Genomic DNA, 25,364 nt, shown 5'->3' on the forward strand with positions numbered 1-25,364 from the left:
TTCCCCAGGCTAGTTAGACTGGTCCTTCCACTTACTAGCATATGAAGCCACTGAGCCCATAAAAACTGGCAACATGGTGCCTCGTGGCCGCTGCCTCCTCTCTCTCCCTCTTCGGAGATGGCCCGCACTCTGTCTATGGAGTGTGTGCCTACTTCTACTCTAATCTGAGCACCCAACCCCCACACCTCGTGGCCTTTCACTTGCCTGTTGATGTATTTCTAAATAAATCCGCCTTCACTCAACTGTGGCTCGCTCTTGAATTCTTTTCTGTGCAAAGGCAAGGACCCACACTTGGTGGGGCACATCCCCGGGGCTCAACCGAAGCCTGGGATATGGCCATCCTCACGCCCCACATCCGTTTTCCTGCATCACTAGCACCAGGTCACTCTGTGCAGCCTGTTAGAAAGGCGCAGAGGGAGCTGTGAAAGTCGAAGAACCTGCAGCAGAGTTGTGTATCTGGTGGCCCAGAGTGCGCCCCTGACCCCAAGGTGACCATCTCCCGGCTCTGCAAAGGCACTTTCTCTCTGGGGAAAGTCCAAGGAGGCAGAGACCCACCACAGCTCTTAGGAGAGCTCAGAAAACCACTTTGCTCCTGAAAAGGAGAGGAAAGCGGTTCCTTTGGCCAGAAGTCCACCCAGCAGGCTCCCCAGTTTGGGGTGCAATGTACACGGCTCTCTGGGGCAATCGGGGTAAGCCAGGTACACGTGAAGTGGACGGAAAGGAGGTGCTTTGCAGGATACACAGCTACTAAATAAAATCCAAACACGCTGGTGAGTTCACATGAACTGTTATTTCGTTTAATAATGCAAAGGTGTAAACTTCATAAAGGCCTCACTGATTATCTACACAACAACGTTAGCATCCTTATTAGTAGAAAAACATGATCCAAACCTGCCGTATAAATATTCTAGAAATAAGCAGAGAAGCCCTGTGGCGGGTGGAGCACGGGCAGCGCGAAGCCAGGGCGCGGGGGCCCGGCGGCTGGGCTGGGCGGTGAGCGGTCCCTCTTGAGGGGCCTGTCTAAGGGGGTCCTGGCGGAGCTGGGCGCTGCAGCCACACGAGAACTCAGTGTCTGGTGGGAGTGGGTGTGTCCTAACGCTGTCTCCTGAAGGGCACCCCTGATGAACCATGGGCCAGTCTGAAGGGACCCAATGCGCCAGTCTGAAGGGACCCAATGCAATGACTCCAAATTGCTTCAGCTGAGGTCTGCCTGGGCACCACGTGCTGAGGGGACAGGGTCATGGATGCCAGGCCTCCGATCTCCACGGAGTCCCTTTGAAACTCGGACACTGGCTCTCACGTATGGGACGGGGACCAGGGTGAATATGTGACTTCCGCCCAAGATGATATCAAGAGCATGCTGGCGGCCAGGGGGACAGTGATGGGCCACCTGCATGAGGATCCGTCTCCCCCTCCCTGGGCCTCCGTAGGTTACTGGGATTCTCACGCCAAGCCCGGAGGCACCACGTGATGCTTCTCATTGCTCTGCCTTGCGCCTAAGGACTGTGCCTGCTTCTGCTGCCCTGGCGTGAAGGGAGGTCAGGGACCTCGGGGGAGAGGTTCGTGGTGGGGCTGGAGGCCGACGGGGCTGGGGTGAGAGGCACTGCCCAGCTGAACTGCTGGCTAGTGTGTAGCCTCCGGCGTCTGCAGGTGACTCGCTAAACTGCCAGCGCTGGGGGCACGGGCCTGTGCCCACTGACAGGGGCAGCTCTGCCCCGCAGACCAGAGGCTCATTTGGATTCCCAAAGGGGAAAGGCTAGTCTTGGAACATTAAAAAAACAACAGAACCAAAAAACAAAGAAACTGGAAAATGATGAAAACCAAACTTCCGTGGAGATGCTCAGAGATGAGGTAAGTGGAATGATATGTGACCACGATGGAGGGAGGGAGTTTTTATTCAGCAGAAGGTCCCCCAAGCGCACACACTGACACCACTGAGCGCGAGTCACCCGAGAGTCTCCAGGCAGGACTTTGACAAATGCACCCTGCTTCCTCTCCTGGGCACATGGGGAGGTGCATCCCCAACAGCAGGGGATCAGCTGGCTTTCATCAGTTTTTTTTTCAAGAATTAATTTTAATTTTTTTGGCAGGGGAGGAGGTAATTAGGTTATTCATTTATTACTAGTTTTTTTTTTTTTTTTAAATGGAGGTACTGGGGATAGAACCTAGGACCTTGTGCATGCTAGGCACACACGCTGCCACTGAGCCCAGACACCAGTTTTAAAAATGTTACTAAGCCACAAGCCAGCAGGGGGCTTGGGGTACTGGAGAAATATGAAAGGCCGAGTTCTAACTGATCGGCACTCCGGGTGGGCCCCTCCTTCCACTCAGCTGAGCACGTGTCGGGAAGGGTGAGACTCACGCCAGGCTCACAGCGGATGCTTTCCACCTGGGGGACTGATGCTTATGCAATAATGTGTCACCGCTGGACCACATCCACCAAGACACGAGGTCTGTGGCTGAGCTCTAGCAGGGCAGCAGGGATCACCCCGTCTGGGAGACACGCACCTGCCAGAGCCCACAGGTGTGGGGCACATCCTAGGTGGGCCCTGTTCACAGAGCCAGCGTAGGGTGCTACCTAGGACCAAAGTGCCTCCCAGAAAGTCTGCTCGGCCCCAAGAAATACCCAGTGAATCCTATTTCTTCTGCTGCATGGGCAACAGGGTGGCTGACTCTGCCCATCAAGTCAGCAAAAAGCTCCAGTGAATCACAGCGATCTTACCACAGGCACTTCAGTGCAGGCAAAGCCAACTACTTATTGAGGGCAGAGGAGGAGCAGGGGGTTAGAACTGGGGCATGTGGTGATTTTAACAATCTGATACAGGCTTTAGAGGGTACTTAGAACTCTTTCTCTGCCACATCATTTTCAGGTAAGAACCAAAAATGCAAGCAAGTAGCAGCTGTGCAGAAACTCTTCTGAAAACCTAGTGCGTTCGTGTGTGTGTTTTACATAGCATTTAAAGAAAAGAGCCCCTGAACATTTTTGCACTACCATGAAAAAGGGGGCAAACTCCTTATGAAATGGCACAAAAGTATCTGAATGGCAATAAGTCTGGAGGTCCAGCTTTTTCCAATTGCCAAAGCTTCCTCTTCCACAGAGAGCTTGGCAGTGTGGCCGTGGAGGTCCTGAACGAGTATGCCAAAGGGGGCACTGACCATTCTCATAGGAACGGGGCTTTTAAGCAAATTTAAATTTTTGTGTGTGTTTTTCAAGTTCCTAACAGAGCAAGAGAAGAGTCACTGCAGAGAAAAGCAATGAGGCAAAGGTGGCGGACACGGTGGAGCCTCCCAGGGTCGCTGCAGGCACCAAGCAATGGGTCCCCAGAGAGAAGGTTTAAAAACAAATATGGCAGTGGGGATGTCCCAGTGACGTCCAACATGATGTGTGTGACGACAGACACGGGGAGGGGAGGAGAGGGGAGGAGGAAAGAGAAGAAAGAGACAGAAACAGAGAAAAAAAATAGATAAAAAGAAAAAAAATTAGGTCAAATATAGAAAACTCCAGAATCAAAGGTTAATTCGACTTTGTAAATTAAACTGACAAAGGTTAGGGGAGAGTTCAGTGCGGTAATGTTACCAGCAGGCCAGGTCCGAAGCTCAGCAAGGCCAGAGGCAGCGCAGCAGGGTGAGTTCAGGGGTTAGGGGTCAGCGAGCAAATGAAATTAAAGTGAGAGAACGGAAGGCTTCAGGGTGAAATACAAGAGTCTGATCAGGGAAGTGTCACCTCTGACAAGGGGAGGTTCTAAGACACAGCCGAGGAGCCTGCCCGCACACAGCTTTCTATTCTCCAGAGTTTTTTACACGTCAGGGTAGAGATGCATCTGATCACTGTGCACGGGGGTGGGGGCCACCTTTTTAGCAAGAATTCAGCCTCTTCCAATCTGAGTCTCCCCACCCATAGCTGCTAAAGAAAACCTAGTTCTCTGCCCCTCGCCTTCTGCCACCCGCTGAACCACAGAATTCCACCATGAACGTACATCCTATAACTCAGAGGTTTCAACCGCAGGTCCCGACACAACGGCTGGAAAAGTCCCCAAAGTTCATCCAAGCAACCTCCTACTAAGACCCGTGCGGCAGAGCCAGGAGCCCCCGGGGGCGAGGTGAGCAACCCCACCAACCTTCTCTGTGAACTGGGCGCCTGGGAGGTTAACCAGAAGGATTCTGACAGCTCCCGCGGGCAGGACTTCGGGGGACTGGTCTTCCCAGAATGTCTGTATCTGACACCTGGTGGCCCCAGCTTCTCCCACCCGAGTGCTGACGCTGCTGGCGGTACCCGGCCTGTGAACGCAGCCTGTCTGAATCACCGCCTGCGGAGTCGTACCCGCGGAAACACGTGCCCGGAGGAATCTGTCTCGCTGCAAAGGACTCACTCAGGCTTCTCACTCCCCTGGCTCTTAAGGGCCCCACAAAGGCCGAGCACATCTGGACACACATCAGACTGTTGATTTCAGGCAAAAACTGACCCAAGAACGCAGAGAAAGAAGGGGCAGAGGACAGACAGGGCCACCTCCATGTGGACAGCCTGTGAAGCAGTGAGGAGAGCATTTCTCGCAGCCACATCCAGGTGCCTTGGCTTAATCACTGACCAGGTGACCACTGCCTGCAGAGACCTGCCCACCCCAGCCTGTGCTGAGGGCCCTCCCTGCCCATGCAGCGGGCAGAACCAATGGAAGTTTTTGATCTATGGCCCCCAAATCCCTGGGGCCCTGCCACGTCTCAGACACACACACTTATGCACAGCCAACCACTGGGAACCACACATTGATCTTATTTTGTTTCTGCCCAACCAATCCACTTCCACACACACGGCCTTGGGTCACAGCAGCCCACATCCTTCCTGGCCTCTCTCCCGCTGGGAGAAGCAATCGCGACCACTGAGCCGAGAGCCAGGGCGTTATTCTAGAAGGGACAGGCACGATGGGGGCCAGACCAAGGCCACTGGGAGACGGGAACATCCTTCCACCACACCTGGACCCGGCAGAGAGTTTATGGGGCCCCTTCCAATAGGCTTCAGCTGTATGTTCTATGCCCACCCTCCTGCCTGTGGTTAGCATCTGGTTGGTCTGGAAAAGCACAGAGGGATGATGAAGATCTCTTTCTGCTCTGAGGGATCTGGTCAATGAGGAGACTGCCAGTCAGCAGCAAGGCAGCTGGGCCACAAAGCAGAACTCTCACTTTATTCCCACACCTGAGCTGGTCCCGGATCCCTAGAGACAGATCTGCATCTCCCAGGAGAACTGCTCCCATCAGGGCCTCCGGCAGACGGGACTGCCTTTCACGGATGGGGTTTTCCAGCGTCTCCTTTCTCCACTTGTTCTGCTTCAAGTGGCTCAATTTAATCTTTGTTTCAGCTGAGAGGCCCTTGGCAGAGAGGATTTTTAACTAACTGGGCACCATCTGTTCCTTCTCTTGGGGTCTCCACAGAGAAGATTTGGACCACGGTTGGGCAGGTGAGCAAGGGTCAGAAAGACAGGGTTTAAAAAGTCATGTGGTCCTTGGATGAAACGGTAGATAGCAGATAAGGTCTCAGGAAAGGATCCTTCCTCAATCAGCATCCAAAGCTTGGCTGGAGCCAGGGCTTTTCCCATCTGAGGGGTCCCACGGACTGGCTTACCATCAGTCCTCCGAAGCTGAATGACACAGGACCTTTGCCCAGGATGCTTGGCCAAGCCTTGCTGGGGGTCCAGCCCATCTCAACCTACTGCACAGCTAGGTACAAAGCAAAACTAAGCTTCGCATGGGCAACCAATCATGAGGATGGCCGTAAGCAAGCGAGTTGTCAGGGGCTGTTCAGGCACATTAGGAGGTGCGGCACTGGTGCATTAATTCAAAGCGGGAGACTCACAGGAAGCAGAGGCGTCTTACCTGGGATGGCTGTGGGCTGGGCCGAGGTCCTGAACACAAAGTGAGCCGCCTTGGACTTTCCCTGCTGGTTCTCAGCCACCACGTAGACCTCATACTCGGCATTCCAGTCCAGGGACTTGAGCATGACGTGGTCACTGCCAGATGGGAGCCTGATCTCTGGTTTCCACTCGGAGGACAGCTTCTGGGAGAAATCGGCAGGAAAGATACAAGACCCCAGAAAGCATTAGATGCAGAAGCCGGTGAGACCAGCCGACAGGAGGAATGTAAGGGAGTCAGCAACTACTGGTGCCAAACAAGAATAAAAACCAACTATAGGAAGCGGTCTTTATTCTTAACCAGCCTGAAAAGCCAGAAGGTAAATGATCAGGTCAGGAGGTTAAACCTTGCGTGTTTGCAAATACAGATTGCCAGTGTGGTGTGGCTGGCCTTCAGTGCCCTGTCCATCACCATGAAGGCATGCAGGGACCCACACTACACTCTGGAATGCCAGGCACACATGCTAAGGATGACCCAGCAGAGTAATCAGATCGCTATGTTTCTTGTCCTGTTTCAGAATGTTGCTCACACTCGGGAGTGACTCATCTCCCCAACATGGAGCCACTGCATAGATTCCACTTTTATTAAAAATAAAAACTATCATTTTTTTGAGCACCCACTGCGTGCCAGGCACTGTACTAAAGGCTTTCTGCGCATTTTCTCACTGTATGACTACAATAAGCTGATGACAGGGAAGGGAGAGAGAGGTCAGGTGACCTCCCAAAGCCACACAGGCCATCGAGCTGGGGCCAAGTGCACCTGGGCCCAAAGCTGTGACCTTTCCTTTCATAATTGGGAGCTCAACACACATCTGTTGCTCTGAACTGGATTTTTCTACTCCATGCAGTATAACCTGGTCTCTAAGACTGGAGCTGGAGGCTCTAGGGGTGAGTTCTGCCATCAGGTCCAAGGCTGGGGTGCTCCGAGTGCCCACAAGGAACGGTACCCTCCGCTCAGCAGGGCACTGCCCAGGGCATCATTTCAGGCACACAGCTGGAGTTCTAGGTGTCCCCTCCATTCTCGAATGTTCTTTTCATTTCTAACCTTCACATTCACCAATGAGTTTGTTCTGGGAGTTTATAAAGCAGTCCTTTGTGCCCATTTCCCTGACACAACAGCTGTGGAAGGAGGTTTGAAGACTTCCTGAGAAATCTTCAGAAGGTTTCCCCATTTCACGGCCCACCTCTTCACAATCTTTGGCCTTTTCACAAGCCATCTGAGAGGTGGATGCCAGACCCACGAGAGGGCTTGATGAATGTCTGCCGAAGGACGGGCTGCTCCTCAGGAGAGCAGGACATGCTAGCACCGCCACCTGGCAGGTGGTCCAGCCCGTGGTTGAGGCTGGACGAAGACTTACATACAGGAAAGCCAGCCGTCTGTCTTCCCAGCAAGACGACTTGTACCAGCCAGAGATGCCTTTAGAATGTGCTGTCTCTCATGCTATGGCCGTGACCAGGGCCAGGAAACACCAGCAGCGGATGCTCATTTCCTTCGAGTCTAACCAGGAAGCTGGGCTACGCTCTTAAGTTAGCTTGTGTGCATGTCAGTATGTGCCCCGTTTTAATGTAAAACAAAGAAGTTCAGCTGTTTGCTTTTTCTCCTCTTTCTCTGAAAGTCTTCTTTCCTTGGTAAATATCATTACAAGAGAGACAGCCAGACTATAAAGCAAACATTATGTTACATAATACAAATTAATATCATATAAAAATAGTAATATTTCACAAACGTTAAGATTTTGAGGCAAAAGAGAGGATGGTTAGGGGTGTCAAACGCTAACCTATCTCAGTGTTTTGCCCCAGTTGTCTTTTTAAGGCACAGCCACGATGTCTCTCCTGGAACACTGATATCTGAGGTGCCCTGTACAGGAGATGTTTCCAGTCCATGCCTGCATCTCAGCAGTGATTACTAGTTACCAGGTATAGAATTTTCCAAGTGTCAGGCACATTTCAGGTTCTTTGTCTATGTTTTAACTAATCTTTGCAACAACGTGATAAGCTATCCCCATTTTACTGATGGAGAAATGGAGATTTTGGAAGATTGGGTGACCTATTCAGGTCACATGCTGCTAAGTGCTGAAGCTGGAACGGGATGCCACGTCTGTCCGGGCCACATCAGGGTGACAGTGGCCAAAGGCATCCCACCCCACCATACTGTCCACTTCCAGTGGGTTCTGCTGGGGACACCTGCCCAGTTGGCCCGCGCCTTCTACTCCACAGTGAGGAAGCCACAGGGATCTCTCAGACAGTGGTGCCTCCGGGCCTTCGGGAAGTCAACTGATGCTCCTCCTCCCATGCCTGGCCTCACAATGAAGCAGGAGAAGTGTGTCTTCAGGGATCTGTGCGGTACCCACTCTCAGTCAGCCTAACCAGGTAAGCACTTCAATGGGGGCTGAGCACAAGGCAGAGAGGGAGTAAGACAATTCTTGGGAGCTATTGGAAGAAAGAAGACTTGCTCCCTGGTTCATTATTTTCTCCTGGCAGGAAACCCCAGCAAAAGGCTATTTCCAATGCTCAGACACTGCCTCTAAACCTCTCAGCAGCTGATCGTGGTTGGCAATGACCAAGTGTCCTTCTAAAACCCCAAAAGGAGAGCCTGATTCTCAATCTGGGGTTTGGGGATGAAGGGTGGAATGAAAGAAATCTTAGATGGGTGGAGAGCAAGCCAGGAAGAAAAGGCTTTGGGCCAAGCTCACTGTTAGCAGGATTACAGCAGCTCAGGTGGGGTGCACAGGCATTAGTGGGGTCGGGGTGCGGTTGAGGGTAGGAGATGGTTTAGGATCTGAGGCAGTCAGGACTGGGGGCTGAGACCCCCATCTCTTCAGTCGGGCAGACCTGGCTGCAAACCCTGGCTGCCTGGCTGTAGGAGTCGGGTTGTAGGACTGCCCAAGCCGCACTTAATTCCTGTGTAAAGTGACAACCATCAAAACAACCTCATAGGGTTCTTGGAGAGAGAAACTGCACGTGGTCACTGCACCTGGCCCTAATACATACTTTATCAAAGCGTGATGATTAGCTATCAGTATATTATTTGCAAAAAATCCTGGGGAGTGGCTGGATAACTTTGCAGAAAAAAGTCAAGCAGCAGCAAAAGCAGTCATGGTTATGAGTGTGGTCACCACCGAAATCATTTCAGTGGTTTTCAAACCAGTCCCAGTGTGGACAAGACCCAATAGCTGGAGGTCTGTCTTGGAATTTAAAACCCTGACCAGGGCCCACGAGCCACCATCCAGACACAGGCTGCCCCCGACCCCTCCGGGCTTTGCATGTTGTTGCCCCAACAATGTGGGAGTCAAGGATGCGGGCGCGGGTGAAGATGGAAGAAGGAGGCCACTCACCGCTCGGTACTTGACCAGGTAGTGTCTGATGGGGGAGCCGCCGTCATCCTGCTTGATCAGGTTCACCTTAATAGAGTTTCCATCCTCTCCCATCTGCCCTTCGAGCTTAGGTGCGCTGGGTTCCCCTGAAACAGCCAGTTAAGGTGCATGACATTTTGGTCCACAAAATGGAAATCCAGTCCATCAGAAGGGGATGTAGTGATGGGGTGGGGCTGGACTCTTTTCTTGCTTTCTCCAAAATTCAAATGGTTAATGAGCAATAAGTGTGAAACTTCGAATTCCAGTTAGATGCCTCAGACTCAGCCTTTGGGGAAAGCTACTGTCCCATTATATCCCAGTCCTTTCACCATTTTAGAGAGAAGCCTTTTTTCTGTCCCTCACTGGTGCTTGCACTTTTTCCTAGCTGTGCTTACAACTGCAGACTTAACTTTTATGAACCTGAAACATTTCAAGGAACAGCCTGAAATATGGGAAAATGTAATCATTTAAGGAGAAAACTTACATCCATAAAATAAATTTTCAAAGCAGCCCAGTTTTTTCCCCTGGATATATGATTCCTCCCAGGGGTGTCTGGTCCCTAACGGAGGTGGAATGATGCTGCATTCTTGTGATCAGCTTTGCACGAATTAAATTTTATGACTTAGGTTCATCAAAAAAAAAAAAAAAAAGCTTCCAATCATGATTAAATAAAGTGCGATTTGTCACAGCAAGTGTCCTGTAAGTATCCTGCATTTATGGGGTCAACAGCCTGAGTGGTAATCCTTGGTACCTTGTATTAATGGGACGATCATTAAAGTCTTTCTATTTGTGAGAGGAGAGAGGGGGGAATAAGTCTTCAGCATTTCTCAACAGAAAAAAAAAAAAAGTCGATGTTTCTCTTTTTTCGCAGTAGCACTGTGAACCCAAGGTCAAGAAGAAAGATGAACTTGTATGTGACAAACTACCAGGGTTGGGATGGATCTGCAGTAAGATGCTGATTTACTTTAAGAGAAACTAGGTCATTAGTATATGTCAAAAGCAATGAGATGAGAAACCGTCTGTTATAAAAGGTTAAAGTGAAGATTTAAGACACTCGGGAACCCTGCACTTCCTGTGGGAATCATCGCTGCATCCATTTCATGACCTCGGACAGATCTGGCGAGCCTATAAGACAGTGAGCTTCTGGCTGGGCGGTCCTGGTTTGTTCTCTGGAAGATAGAATCACAGACAAGGGACAGAAGTGCCAGGGAAGGCTTGTCACCGGGCTTCGGACCTCACCACTCACAAGTGTACCTTTGGCCATTTATGAGAAAGCTGCTGGCCAAGTCAGGCCAGCACATCCTCCTTTCTCAGCTACTCTGGGGACCTCAATGGCCAAGCATGCTTATTTCCTCTTTGAGACAAAGAACCAGACAGACAAAGCTCAGGCGAGCCCTGCTACTCAGCCTGGGCCAGCAGCACGCACACCACCCGAAAGTTCAGTTAACAAGCTCGCAAGGTGATCTGTGTGCACTTGTACAAGTAATGCGGACACGTGAAAGTGCCAACAGAAAGGACGGGCGATCTTAACGTCTGAGGGATGATGTATTTGGAAAAAGATGCCCTTATTATTCCTTTTTCTTCAATCGGTAATTCAGGAAAAAGAAAAATGAAAATAAAAACATAAATGAGCACCAGGCAAAGATTTGTCCTGTTTTCACGCCACTGCCTAGCAACTAGCACTAATTATTCAGGGGAAAATACTTAGAGATTTGGTTTCAATAATGTCAAGGTGTGAATGCTTTTCACATTCTTTTGGATCATTCTGAGGCTTGGACAATAATTCAGTTTTGTCTTATACCATCAGAAATATCCAGTGCTAAAAGGGAACTCACAGGGGAGTATTTTTTACAGGACGGAAGGATGTCTGAGTCAATTCACCAATGCTGAACAAGGGAAGAGGAGACACAGAAGAACTTTAAAGACTCTATTCTCTCACTGAATTAGGGTGCCCACCTCATCCTGTTAGCCTGGGACTTTCCAGGCGTTGGCACTGCGAGTCCTTTATCCTGGAAAAAGCCGTAGTCCCAGGCGAAACGGGATGTTGGTGACCCTGGGCTGAATGAAGAGTTATGTTAATCATTATAAATTTCTCTATTCAGACCTGCAACATTGATTCTGTAATTAATGGTCACTTTGCCTTAAGGAGGAGGGAAGGAAGAGGCTTCAATGGCTCTTCCAACGCACTCACCAGGCAAGGATCTAGTCTTTCCTCCAAGGCTTCCTGGGAAGGGAAATGGAGATTATTTTGCTGGCCACTCTGCCCTGCACCTTCCTTACTATTTCCTCTCAGATTTGAGCAGTATGGGTTTCAAAGGCTGCATCAATGCCATGAAACACTGAACTCTGCTTTGGGGGGAGCGTCTATTGAGAAGAGGCAGTCTCTCTGATGTTTGTGAAGATCCCTTTAGAACTAAATGCTAAGGATGCCATAGTGGGGCCCAGAGCATCTGTGGCCTTGGCCAGGTCACTGCCTCAGTCTCCACATTTGCAAAATGCCAGATACTCCCTAGGGCTTCTTGCTCTGACATCACCGTGACACCATGACAGCCACTATGCTAGGATGAACCATCGAGGACACCCTGGCTATTTTCATGACACTGTAAAGGACAAAACAGCAAATACAGGGCACTGAGCCCATTTTAGGGAGCTGCACCCCAGGATCAACAATTCCGTATCTCTCAGGCACAGAGTTGCCCCCCTTTTCTTTTTTTTTTTTTTAAATAATCTTTAAAAATTTATCTCAAAAAGGCCTGTCTTTGAAAAGAGACCCAAAGGGTCTTCAAAGACATACGGACAAAAATCTCGCCAAGGAATCCCCGTGGAAACCAACAGCCCCGATAATGGGATTCTCTTATCTTTGGATTTGTTTCAGAAAAAATACAGTGGGAATCACAGAGAAACCACTAAAAATTAGACCACAGAACACAGTTCAACCATTCCCAAGAATCACAATACTATAATTTGCTATCATTTTATCCAAGTGACTACCATGCAACTCTGATATGGATTACTTTCTCATAGAATTTAGAGCGCTTTATAAAAATCATATCATGTACAGTGCTTTAAATATAATTTATTTAACAAATGTATATTCAGTACCTATTAGGTACCAGGTAGGCCATGAAATGTCAAGAGTTTCCAAGGTAATTAAGACAAGGTTTTGTTTACCAAATGGAAAGCTTTAGTTATGATCTATTCTTTCGAAAATGGTGGGGCCCTCATGCAAAAACCTAGCCCTCCCTATGACGATTTCTAAAGGAAGATTGCATTCAACTAACATCACAGAGATTCTGACCAACTTCATGACTATGTAACTTGCTATAAGTACATAAAGATGTGGAAAGAACAATCCTTGTTTAATCATTTGTCTTATTCACATTCAAATGTTTACCGCAGCCAATGGGGTTAAAGAAACGATATCCTAAGCTCTCTCTGCAAAAAGAATGTTCCAGTCATGCCTGAGGAGGGAGGGGCTGACGCCAAAAGAAATGGGCCTGGCATTCAGGGGACTGGCTGCTTTATTGAACACATTAGGGGAGGAAATTATTTAGAGGGTCCCCATGTGCACTCTGTTCTGAGATGGCTGCTCTGATTGAAATCATTATGGGTAATTTCAGCAAAACCAATATTGTAATTATTTGTAAATGTTGGTTTGCGATTTAGCAGCAATCGGCAGGTTGCTCCAAGAAAACCCCTGGGGTTAATTATACCCTCTGAGTTTAACGTCAGCTATGAGTCAAATTTTCCCCCCAAATATTTTATGTAAAGACTAAAACAGCGGTATTTGTAAAAATAAACCTTGTCAATAACAGATATGAAATAGCGGGCAGTTCTGGTATCTTCCAGAAGAATGTAAATCGTGTATGCAAGGGAAAAAAAAAAAAAAAAAAAGAAGAAGACTGTACCAGAGAGACCACATACAGTCAAAACCATCATAGACAGGTCCTGTAAGTTCCCCTTAGAAACCGTAATTGAAATGCGTATTTCTGGCCATGCAGATTGCAGGTTCTTCTTTATAATTATTGTGCTACTGAGCCCTAAAATCGGAGTCAGTTTCATGTCTTTTCCCTCGTCAGCAGAAGCCCTGGGATCAGAAAATGAGTGCTGGATGGCTTGGATTCCACAACAAAAATTCCAGCAAGCCCAGGGTGTTTGGACAGCAGCTGCGCATCTTGGAAGGAAAACACTATTCTGCTTCTCACTCAAAAAGCCCAAGTACCAAGCGTTGCATGTTCTGATTGAAATGCTGAGGGGCCAATGGGCCTTCCTCAGACGGGCCAGACCTGGGTTTTGTCTTCACACACTTTGGTTTCTCTCCCATCAGGACCCACACAGAGTTTCAGGCATCTGAGTGGAAGCCAATGATGGATGTACAGCCTTCATAGAATCTCTAATAGGATTTTCTGGCATTAAAGATACTTTTCCTTTTGTTTATCCTAACGCCTGTTCCTGTTTATTATTTCTCGCAAGCAATTTGAATCTTGTGTATGCTCTTTTTCTTATTTGTTCAAAAAAGTCCAAAGGTAAGATTTAGTTGTTCTAATATGAAGCCTATTTGATTTTTCCAATCCAGAAACATTCAAAATTACGTCAAGAGGTGAGAAGTTTGACTGGTCCTCAGAGGATCAGCAAATGACCTCAGGGAATAAGAATTTAGTTATTAATCCATTAATTCTCCTTCCTGAGATCAATCTCTCAGCCCTAGACATCAAACGAACGAACGTGATCTATGCAGCACACACTCCTAGACTCTCAGAATCTCCCCGATGCGCCTTTGGCAGCTGACCTGGCTATTCTATTCTGAGGTGGTTTTCCCAAAAAAGTAGCCCACAGTACGTGGACTGGCAGCAATTTGTCTCTAGTGTCTGTTTTTGTCTCCCCCAAATCAGGCGTATGGAGTAAAGTGTTCTTTTTCTCCCGAGCTCTTTTCTCTTTATTGTTAAGGATCTGCTGTGCTAGTGTGACCTGACTCTTTGCCACCCTGGTCCCTGGCTCCGGGGAACTCTGGGATACAGAACGGGCAGGTATGGGCACAGCCAGGTTCCTCGCTTCTATGGAGAGAGGATGCTTCACTCTCCGAGACCAAGCTCACGGAGGCATCCAGTCCACACACTCTTTCCAGCATCACTTTTCTCATCAGGAATTATGAATGTGAGTCTGTGATGGGAGGTGGAGGGGGAGGCATGGCAGTTCTGAGTACAAATGAAACAGCAACAAATGAACTCTGACAGACCGGACCACAAAAATACCAATTCCCTTCTTGTGGGTGTCATGAAAACATCAACAGATTAATTGATCAATTATCTTTGTTTCATCATCCTAAAAAGACACTGTGACCACAAAGGTATAGTTTGTGGTTATGGGGCTGATCCAGGCTGAGGAAGTTAGGACAAAAATAACTGCTATCACCAACAATTATAATTGGGCTCCTGCCTCCCAGGCCACAGGAGGGGCTCAGGCACACCTCCAACACTACTTCATGGATGTCAGATTCATTATTCAGAAGTAGGAGGCTCCTGGGACGTTTCAGCTCCCGTATTGGTAAACCTGAGGGAAATGGGTGCTTTTGGAGGCTCCCGACCCCTGTCCAGGGGATTTGGGCTGGTACACATCACTGACTTGGCCCCTTCATGCTAGCTCCCTAGCCTGGTCACCACCAGGGCAGGACATCCTTCGGAATAAAGGCAATTAGAGCAGAACCCCCAGTGCAAAGTCTATGTCGACCTGCCCGAGACCGTGGCAATCCAGACACACAGCTGTAAAAAAATAAAAGAGTGGGTGGAAGGGGTGGTTAGTGATGTTTTCAATCTAAGAAGGAAGAGTGGGTATTAAAGAGTTTAGTTCAGCAGAATCAGCATTTCCTAGTACGAGTCAGTGTCAGTAGCTAAAGAAAAAAAGATCATTATAAACGGTGGAGGGGAGGGGTCCATGCTCAGACATGCAGCACACTGACATGGGGGGGCATGCAGGGGCATCTCATCACACACATGCTGGGGTCGAGGGGGTCCCATTTATGCAGAGTCCTCGGCAGCTGACGGAGTCATTGGAGGAACTGACCCAGCAGTGACGCAATGTTGTGATATTTAGAAAATGAACTTTGGCATTGGTGGAGGGGCTCAAATTTTCTTGTCCAGCAAACCCACTCCTGTGCCCCTGGGCCAGGTGCCTGAGTTGTCCCTGTCGTGAATCCCTGCGAGCAGAGCTCTGTGGGCTCAGGACCCAAGTGGTCCTGGTTTGGTGCTCAATGTCTCTGTTCACCTCCCTTCTCCTTCTGGTTCAGTGAACACCATGGACAGAAACTGAGGGTGCATGGAACACCCAGCACATGTTAAATGCATCCTAGGCAATTTGCGGGGGGACAGGGGGAGTGGACACGGAACACTGGATTCATCAAATGTGGGTATACAACCGACCCACTGCTCGATTGAAAAACCCCCCTCCAGGCCCAACTCCCCTGGAAACCTTCCTGACAACCAGAGAAACCTTCCTTAAGCTTTGTTTGTCTTCCTTGTAAATTTCATTTGCTCCAGCTTCCCTATTCCCTTCGACTTTATTATTAAAGACCATTTCCTGCTGCTTGCTGCACATCTGAGTGACAGTCCTCTGCCTGTCCCCTGCAAACAGCAGGAGAGGGGTGGTTTGATGGAGGAGGGTGACCATACTTTGGAATGCCACAGGCTCTCCGTGATTTTTCAGTACTGGCCACATTTTTTTTTACTGATGGCCAAGATCACGGCTAAGGTGTGTTTCCAGGGAAACCCTGGGGAAACATCTTCAAACATTTCTTGCTTACTGTCTGGAAGAGACCTTTTCCCAGAAGTGTGAATTAGCTTCCGCCTCGGGCTTCATTCTGAATCACGGCACTGCACAGAAATAACCAAACTCGGGTTTAAAGAAGAAACTAACGAGTCTCAACCTAACATCTGCTCACACCTCCGATTTCAGGGAGAAGGTCCAAGCCTTACCCCCAGAACATCAGCCTCTGAGCAGTCACTTCAGCTTCTGAAAGGCGCCTGTCTCCCTCAGGGAAATAATAGAATCACATGCTTTGGGTGGAATTTGGAGTTACAGACAATCGTCGGCTCGGGCCCGGGGTTCTTTCCTCTGCCCTAACACTCACAGATGAAGATAATTTTTTAAGGGAGGTTAACACAACAGAGGTTCCCTGCTTTCGGGACATCACCCCCCACTCCCTTCATGGAAACGGTAAACATCTCCTTTTTGGAAACGAGGATGCTTCCCGTCGAAAACGGTGTCCAGGAGTCTGGTTGTAAATGGGACTAACTTGGGGGCAGGGTAGCCATGCCGGGAGAGGGGACGTCCTCAGAGGCAGTCAACGTGGAGGGTGAGGGCGGCACATACAGGGCTCACGCACGTGGGGAGCACGGACGCGCGCGGACCAGGGACGGAGCACATGCAAGGCGAGCGGCGGATGGTTTTGTACGTGTGGATGTCGCCCAATCAGCTCTCAGAGGAGCGAGGTCGCCGGGGACCCCCGCATGCACGGGCGCCCTGCGGGGTTACTGCGGTTAGTTTCGCTTCCGTGATCAGTGCGGCCCGTGCGTGTCTCAGGTTGTGAAATAAGCAAAAATTTTCCAGCGAGGAGAGAACGGAACGCCTGTGACTCCCAGGGCAGGTTTGAACGGGTGTCTGATTTTACCGGGGAAAGCTGTGAGCAGAGGCTGCCTTTTCTCTTTACAGAAGTGAGAAATGTTTCCCAAGGTTGTGACAGTCACAGTATTAACTAATTATTTTGTCACTCCTGTGTGCTTCATTAGGCTGTAATTTCATTTCCTTTGCCGCAAGGGTCAATCGTGTGCTTCTCGATCACGGGGAGATACCCAGTTACGGTAACTGTCAGGTGAGTTTTGCTTTGATCTTTCTTCCCTCCTGTCCAGGGGGGAGGCCCACTTGAAAGTGATGCCTCGGCCATCACGGCCAAACTGGTCTCATTCCAAATTCTCAGATCTCTCATTTCAGAAAGTTCTCAATCTGCATGAATTTTATGAAACACTCTTTTTGGTTTCAAGCAAACACAACCTTTGGTATCGACACATTTCTCTTGGTGGTGTGTTCAAGGTTAGGTTTTCATGGAGCTGTGGCATTTTAGAGCAACTGTGGTTTTTAGAACTCCTGGCCAAAGTTAAGCAACAGTCCTATAAAGCTCATTTGCAACATTGCTTTCTGGGCATCAATTCTGATGAACTATCTGGGAAAAATTCAAGTGTGCAAACTGCTGTAGCTAAAGTGATTTTACTGTGGATAGCAGTTTGTACGGCCAGATTTCGTGGAGCAAAATATTAAACTGAAGCCTGTCATGGTATCAGATTGTCATGTCAGGGCTGTGAAGGATGATGAATTCTGGATGTGCATTGAGAACAAGAGGAAATCTCTCAAATGGCTTCGCTTAGGAAATCTGAAACAGGAAGAAATGAGTGGGCCCTACGCGCAAGGCTGTGGTCCCAGATTTATTTCACTAATCAGAACAAAGAGCTTTACCTTCTGTTCACCAGCGTGGACGACATCATCACCACCATGCAAGCCACATGACAAAGTCACATGATACGCACGCACATGATTGGTTGAAAGGAAAGTGGAGGAGATCACATGGAAAATACAAAAAAATTAAAAACTGATGTAAACAATGGGCAGGGAGAAAAAATCAACAACAAAATCACAGACTAAATAAAAGGAGAAATTAAATCAAATTAGCAGCATATATAGGAAACATTGGGAGGGCAGTCAAACTGCCCGGAAATAGAAGAATTATAAATCATAAAGAGCATTTGGTTAACGACACCAAGTAAGCATTAGATACAGCGGCAACACTGCATATTAATACCACATCGAGGAGCATGTCAGCTTGTTTTGAAAATGGGGAGGTGTCTCTGTCAGGACCGAGGTGCCAAAGTCAATCCCGGGGGACTGCTGAAGGAGAAAAAAAGGCAGGTTATTCTTCACAGATTCAAGAAACGTTCTCGGCATCCTTGGGAAGCAAGGGTAATGAAACGGAACCTGGTCAGGAAGGGTCAGTCCCATGACTTTTAAGGCGCAGACTGAGTGTCCTGTAAGAACAAAATATCACATGACGTTAGGAAAAGTCATTTCACGTTTCTTTTGGCGCAGTGAGGAAGGGGACATGGGCTGAGGGAGGTTCAGTGGATGCAGGCTAGAGAAGGCAGCCAAGGACTTCCTCTCAACTTCTCTAGTCATCCCCACCCACGTTATCCTAGGGGCCCCCATGAGACACCCCAACCAAGATGCAAAGAAGCCACGAGTTTCTTCTCTATGTCTGTGAGCTGGCTTCATTTGGTTATACTCCTTAGTTTGCTGTGTTTTTTAGATTCCACATGGAAGTGGTGCCTACCATATCGGTCTTTCTCTGTCTGACTTATTTCACGTAGCATAACAGTTACTAGTGGGGAGAGAGAAGGGGGAGGGCAATATAGGGGTAGGGGATTAACAGCTACAAACTATTAGGTACAAAATAAATTATAAGTAATATAGCCAATATTTTAAAATAAGTATAAAGGGAGTATAACCTTTCAAACTGATTCACTATATTGCACACCTGTAACTTCTACAATGTTGTACAGCAACTATACTTCAATAAAAAATTTAAAAAGTAACCAGGAAGCAGTATAATAAATATTCTAATGAAATTTAATAAAAAGAGGCCAGTGCAGAAAGGGAATAGGTTTCCTCCTGGTGGTTGAGACAATGGCTCTGTCAACACTGAGCACCAGAGACTGAGCCCCTGGCCCAATGAACTAAGAGTGTGACGTTAAACACGTGCTCGGGCATCTTTGGTTTAAGTTTAAAGTTGTCTCTTTAGACTTGTGGCTGAATGGATAAGACACACATTTGATTTTCACAACAAAAAACCAGTTTTCTTATTTGGATTCCCCTATATTCCTTTTTGTCCTATGTTATATTTACATCTGATCTGTTAACTGAATGACTCTGCCTCGTCAATGGCATTTTGGGTTTCCCACCTAAACGGTCACAGGCCAAGGGGTGTTTTGGCTCTTACCAGTTGAAGCTAAGAGAAAAGTAGGGCAAAGAGGGCAGGTGAAGAAATCTTTCTGCCCAAAGCACATCACTGTTTACAAATAATTCGAGAGAAATGCTCTGATCGAGGCACGTGGACCCTTGACGCTGTGAGCTGATTGAGCGTTCACTTCTTACTGTCTGACACCGCACAGGGCCTGGAACATTCCAGCCAAGGGTGCCCTGCAGGGATCTTGGACAACTGAGCAGATTGTCCTTTGATTTTACTTAGGATTCTCCATTCATGCATAATTACGAATGGATCAAAACACACACACACACACACTAGCCAAAACAGGAGACACTATTTCTATTCACCCTTATTGACTGATGATCGATGGATTTTTGGATGCTTTTGAGCTACTCCACTGTTAGTTCCGCTGCAATTCACATCTGCTACATTCTACCTTACAGCTGAGAAATATGTTCCTGCTAAATGCAGGCTGCTGCCCAATCGTGACCATCTTTCCTTTATCCCAGTATCCACTGGGACCTACAATTTGGGTCGGCAGTCAAAGGGTTGCAAATCAAAAAGACTCAAACTTTCTTCCCTTTGGATGTCGCCACTAAGCATTTTATCTGTGAGCAGAAATGTCTGATGTTTAAAAATTAAACATATGTCAGGGGAGAAACACCTCATTTCTCCTTAAGGAGAAATCTGGATCCAAGATTGCGTTTTACTTCCAGTGAAGACCGATCCAACAGTGAGACACCTTAAATATGACCCGAGTTGTGCAAACTGCATTGTGTAGTCTTTCCCTGCCACGCCCGGCACATGCTCTGCACCCGAGCTGCAAAGGACAGGAGCATCGCTGTTAGCAGAAGAAAGGGGGCTGTTAGTTTCACTCCTTTCCCAAATGCAAAGAAACCCATCACCTGAATTAAACCCACGGGAGCACAGTTCACTGCCGCCTGCTGTGCTCTGCTGACAGAATGAAACCTCAAAAGCATCAGCAATTAAAATTCACTGCAGCACACACACACACACACAGAACACCAAGAAAGCAGACCCTTAGCTACATTCTGCAGGAGAAAAAAAGAACCATTTCACGCAACACGAAGAAACTCTTCTCTTCTCTGTTCAATTATGCATCACAAACCTTGGCCCAGGGAGTGAAGCGGGAGCTACACTTCGCATTCCTGCTTTCTGCCTTCTGCTCTGACTGCTCTGAATGGCATGCACGTCATTTCTCCTGTGCTCTCAGAAATACGATAAAATCTAAATGCACACAGCTGTGGACACCCCATCCATCGACGCCCCGCTTGACACACAAGCTCACTTCATTAGTGAATTATAAAGACTAGCATGGAACGTGTTACAGGCTGTGATGACATGTAATGTCTTCCACGATGGAAAAGAGGGTCCAGCCTGGCCCTGACTCATCAACGGTTGAATTCCAGAACTTTCATCTGGACTCTCAGCACACACACTTGAGAGAGCCTTCCTATGCTTTTCTGAGCCATCATTTCTTCTAGAAGGAAGGAAGGAGGCGGCCTTCGAGGGGAGAAGCCTCGGGGCACACACTTCCTCGCTCTGGCTCTGGGGAAGACAAAGGAGGGCAGGTCCTCAGGGAGCAGTGACTCCCTCCTTCCTTACTCTTTGTCTTTCCTGGGGGCAGCCAGTTCCTCCAATTCCTTCTCTTGTTCTCAGTCTTCAGCTGCTTCTATTTTAGCATGTGTATTTGTGTGTGCGTGTGTGTGTGTGTGTGTGTGTGTGTGCGCGCGCCTGCCTGTGTGTGTGTGTACTTCAGACAGGAGGGAAAACAAAAGCTGGGAAGAGATGCTCTTCTTTGGGCTTCTCAGCATTCCTCTAATCCTTTTCTGTTTTTAACTTGTGGGTAAATTTGGAAAAGTCTCCTCAGGCAAAGAGTTTCCTTTAAATAATCGCCCCAGGTCTTTTGCTCATGCTGGGTCTGCCCTCTTGGCCGGCAGAGAGCATGCTTAGGGAATCACACCAGGCGGGGCGCCTTCGTGCAAGCACAACACTCGTGGGTGGGGAGCCAGGGGCAGCCCTGGGACCCAGGAGTCGGTCCTGCCACCTGCAGCCGTCTGCCCAGGGTGGCTGAGCTCTGTACTCACTGGATGGCTCTGTGGTGGTGAGAGCAGGAAGAGGCCAGGTTGCTATGGAAACATAAAGGATGGCAAGGGCACAGAAAGGTGAAAGAGAGAGATAAAAGATAAATTAAATTTATAAATAAATATATATACATACATGTCTATACATATATGTGTATATGTATATTAAGACATCATTATAAAGAAAAGAAAGAGATGGAGAAGGAGGTATTTGCTCATTTCTATCTTTCCTTAACTTATCAGCATGAATGTAAATATTTTAAAGAGATTATCAGGGATTTTGCTAACAAATTACTGTCAGGCAGCAAGAAATGCCATAACTCTCATTTATTCTAAGTATGAATTCCAGTTACTACATGCTGGGCACTGTGTTTTGTGTTTTTCATACCTAATCTTTAATTTTCACAAATACCTACAAGGTAGGTAGACACTATCCTTTCTTTGAGAGATAAGCAATCTGAGGTTTGGGGCGGTGGGGTGACATTCAAGGTCATGGAGCTGTATTGTACACGGAAGTAGCAGAGCTGGGATTCGAACCTGGACCCAAGCCTGAGCTCCTGCTGCTCCAGGCCACTGCCTGGAAGGCACTGCATGGGGTGGTGGGTCTGTTTCCAAGTCATACTGATGCCACAAAGGGCTCTGCGCTTGGGGTTTGGGTGACCTTCCAGAAGCCCAAGGTGCAGGGCTTCTGACGCACCAAGGGGATGCGGCCAGTGGGGTGGTCCCGCCTGTGGCACCGTCTGCTGTTCCGAGCACAGGCTGGCACGGAACCCTGGGTCCTGCTCAGCTGCTGTCTCGCTTTGCTCTTTTCCCCAAGAGAGCTGGGTTCGTAACTCCAAATAGTAGGGAGCTTGGGGTTTCTCTACCCCCAAGGACTCAGGCAAACAAAAGGATGGGGCAGCCAGAGGAAATAAGATAAACAAGGGAGGCTCAGGCAGGGTGACAAAGCCTGAGACTGGCCAGGTGACATCACTGCTAGGCTTAGGTACTGCTCCCTGGGGGACAAACAGCTTGATAAACGCTAGGTTTCTTATTATTTGGGGAGGAGGATGACCGCTTCTCCTGTTTTACAGAGAAGAAAAACCAGGCTCCCTCGCAAAGGGTTAAATAATTTGCCAAAGTGCCTACTGCCAGGCACATCGGCAAGCAGACGCTGTTTCTTTTCCCACAAATATTTACGAGAAACGTATGCATTTATGGAGAAAGCAAAACCTCCAGGCCTCGCGGTCTAATTTCAACGTCTGGATCCAACTGTGCCAATTAAAATGAAGGGTGAAAACACAGAGCCCCAACCATTTCTTATGACCCTGCAGCATAGACATTTTTTCTTGGCAAATTCCTTTGGCTTCTCTGAATAATCAGCCCTGTAAGAATCCAGAGGGCAGGGCTGGGGCTGCGACAGCCTTGGAGAGCCTGCCGGTGGGGCTTTCTGTCCAGAGCAATGCCGTCCACGTGCCTCCTCCTGCGGGGACAGCTGCCTCCCGTGAATCTGAGCGGCCCTGTGCCTATTTCTCTTCTCATTTCCTTCTCTAAAACCCTGCGCTGCTTTCCACCAGCAGAGGTGAATTATCATGGGGGGATAACGCGAGGCAGACCCACTGTGGCTGGTGGAAAAGCAACCTGTGGAGAGATGGATGAAGACAGTGATACTCACTATGTGGATGAGACAATGGAACAGGGGTGGAGGAGCTCGCAGGAGCCGCTGAGGAAAGAAAAATGAAGGTGAAAAAAAAAAAAAAGGAGGGGGAAAAAGACCACTGAGGCACACAGATACTGAAAAAAATGGGAGAGGCAAGCCAAGGGGAGTCAGCAGGAGAAGCTGAAGTGAGTTAAAGTGGGAGGGAGAACTCTGCGCATGAGAACAGGTGGCCAGCCAGCCGGCCGGCCTGGCAGAAAGCAGGGCTCTCTGACTTCAACCCGGAGCCCGTGCACCTGCCAAGCCCTGTGGTTCAGGTGAGGGGCTGGGCCGGGAACAGCTGCAGAGGCCGCCAACCCTGCCTGAGAACAAGCAGCCAGCTGAGCAGCCCCAGCTGTCTCCATGGGAGCAGCTGTCAGGAGGGACAAGAACCTCGAACCCAGCTTGAAGTGAACGAGCAGAAGAGGAGAAAGTGAATTTGGCTTTGGCGTTGCATGTGTCTTCCTGTGCTTATATGTGTGCGTGTACCACACTCGTGGCACGTATTTATAGCAAAACCCGTATCCCTCACTCTCTGACTTCAATGTCCCAGTGAAACAGAACAACCATCCTACTTAACGTTCGGGACTGGGTGAGGTCAGGACTGCTTGGCATCTGGATGGCACTGGAGCCACGGCCGCCCTCCAAACCCTGTAAAATATGATTCCTTGGCTGCCGCTATGTGTGCAGAGGGCAGAGCACAGGAATGTCGAGTCTCAGTCTTGCCCTCCGAGAGAAAGGGGACGTTGAAGAGATCAGGACCAAGCAAGTGATGCTGACCAACTTTCGGCACCGGGAACGGTTAGAAACGGTGCGTCTGAGACATTTTGGACACTTGAGGGATCTTTAGTTTTTACTTGGTGAATATTGACACGTTGTCCCATCAGCTATCACAAAACACAGTTCCCTTTGAGAGCTAGATAAAAATGTAGAAAAACATCATTGTATCTCCAACATTGCCTTGACACTCATGGTTGGGGCTTACTTTTATCTTCCAGATGAGGGGACCTCGTTACACTGTGTGAGGACACTGTCACTGGAATCAGACAGGCTACTGACTCATCATGACCCGATGGCCTGGTTAATTTGGGTAAGTGTTCTCTCTCTCTCTCCTTCTATTTTTTTGGCTTGAATCATTTGCATTATTGTCCATATTATTCCGATAAAGGGATGGGGTTTTATGTGCTTTAACCATAATAGACGACAATGCCTTTAACTTACACTTGTGATGTGCCATCTAGGGGGCAAAACAAAAATCTCAAGAATGCCTCTTTTTAAAGGTAGTGACTCACTCGTAATCTTTATGCCCTGAAAGAATTCGTCTATTTCGCTTCCTGGTACAGAAGCAAATGAAGAGGTAACATTCGGGCAATGAAATTCTGAAGGCGTGTGGTTCAGTCGTGGAGGAAAGAGTCATGATAAATGGTCACATCATTCTTTAGAACTTCAAGCAGCCCCGATAGGGAAGCAGCCCCTTGCAAGGCAAACAGAGGTCGTGAGCTTTCTACCTAAGAGCATCTTGACAGCGTGCAGACTGCTGGCCTAAAACTACGTGAAACAGGGACATTTTCCCAGGTCGGAGTTCTGGTCGTCTTTCTGGAGCCACAGCTTCCCTGGCCTTCACAGAACAGAGGAATCTCCAAACAGGTAAGCCAGGCTTTCTCACTGGGCAGCTCTGAAGCCGGGTCCTTGAGTTATCTGTGGCATTGGCTAGTTTCATCTGCCCATCCCTGCTTTGACATATCCACGCCCCCAAGTGTGGAGAAGTCTATTAAGGAACCATGAAAGCAACCCCACTATTGACACACTTCAGTGAACTTGAAGTGATGAGCTAATGGGAAGTGCACTGGCTCTCACCTACGCCTCCCAACCCAGGGGGCCAGCAGCATGCACTCTCTGTCCAGGGTACCAGCTCCTGCTGGCCCTGTACCGCCTCCTCCCTGGAGCGGAGGGTGTACGCAGGGCCCACCTCCAGTGCCACAGGAGCAGGCCGTGCACCTGCACCCCAGGCGTCTCGGGAGGGGAAGGCACTCTCCATGGGCGAGGTGAGGCAGTGCCCGAAACCAGCACCCCTGGTCCTTGGGCTCAGTGTAAGCCTGCAGCCGAACTGATGGCTGATTTTATTTAAGTTCAGGCAACCCTGGTGTCTTTCAAGGAGTGGGAGTGAGAATTCAGAGGAGATCCTTCCTAAAACTTGTCCTCGCTTCCTGGCAGCAGTGAGTGGGTTTGGTCCTGGCAGTGGAAACGCTAGCATCTTCCTGCCAACTATATCCTTTTTCAGGATGGTCTAGGCACAACAGGATAGCC

The 25,364-nt window shown here is 48.7% G+C and overlaps 1 protein-coding gene and 1 long non-coding RNA gene across 18 annotated transcripts in view; one reads left to right on the forward strand and one right to left on the reverse strand.

Moving 5' to 3' along the window:
* The window catches only part of NCAM1 (neural cell adhesion molecule 1), a 297,404-nt gene that overhangs the window by 12,689 nt on the left and 259,351 nt on the right, over positions 1-25,364 (reverse strand). For 3 of the 17 annotated variants that reach the window (XM_032472409.1, XM_032472407.1, XM_032472405.1), the window contains 3 exons: positions 17,756-17,758; positions 9,236-9,360; positions 5,866-6,046 (listed from right to left, as the gene is read on the reverse strand). In XM_032472409.1, coding sequence (XP_032328300.1) covers positions 5,866-6,046; positions 9,236-9,360; positions 17,756-17,758 — 309 coding nt within the window. Of the gene's footprint in view, positions 1-775; positions 3,298-5,865; positions 6,047-9,235; positions 9,361-17,755; positions 17,759-21,385; positions 21,428-23,036; positions 23,085-25,364 lie in introns of those variants that run through there. The other 14 variants (XM_032472408.1, XM_032472410.1, XM_032472400.1 and 11 more) reach the window with 9 other exon arrangements.
* Positions 7,703-23,760, forward strand: LOC116661123. Its single transcript, XR_004316879.1, has 3 exons — positions 7,703-7,778; positions 8,665-8,670; positions 23,750-23,760. It is a non-coding gene; the product is annotated as an uncharacterized LOC116661123 (long non-coding RNA).

Source organism: Camelus ferus, chromosome 33, assembly GCF_009834535.1.
Source record: "Camelus ferus isolate YT-003-E chromosome 33, BCGSAC_Cfer_1.0, whole genome shotgun sequence".
Taxonomy (NCBI): Eukaryota; Metazoa; Chordata; class Mammalia; order Artiodactyla; family Camelidae; genus Camelus; species Camelus ferus.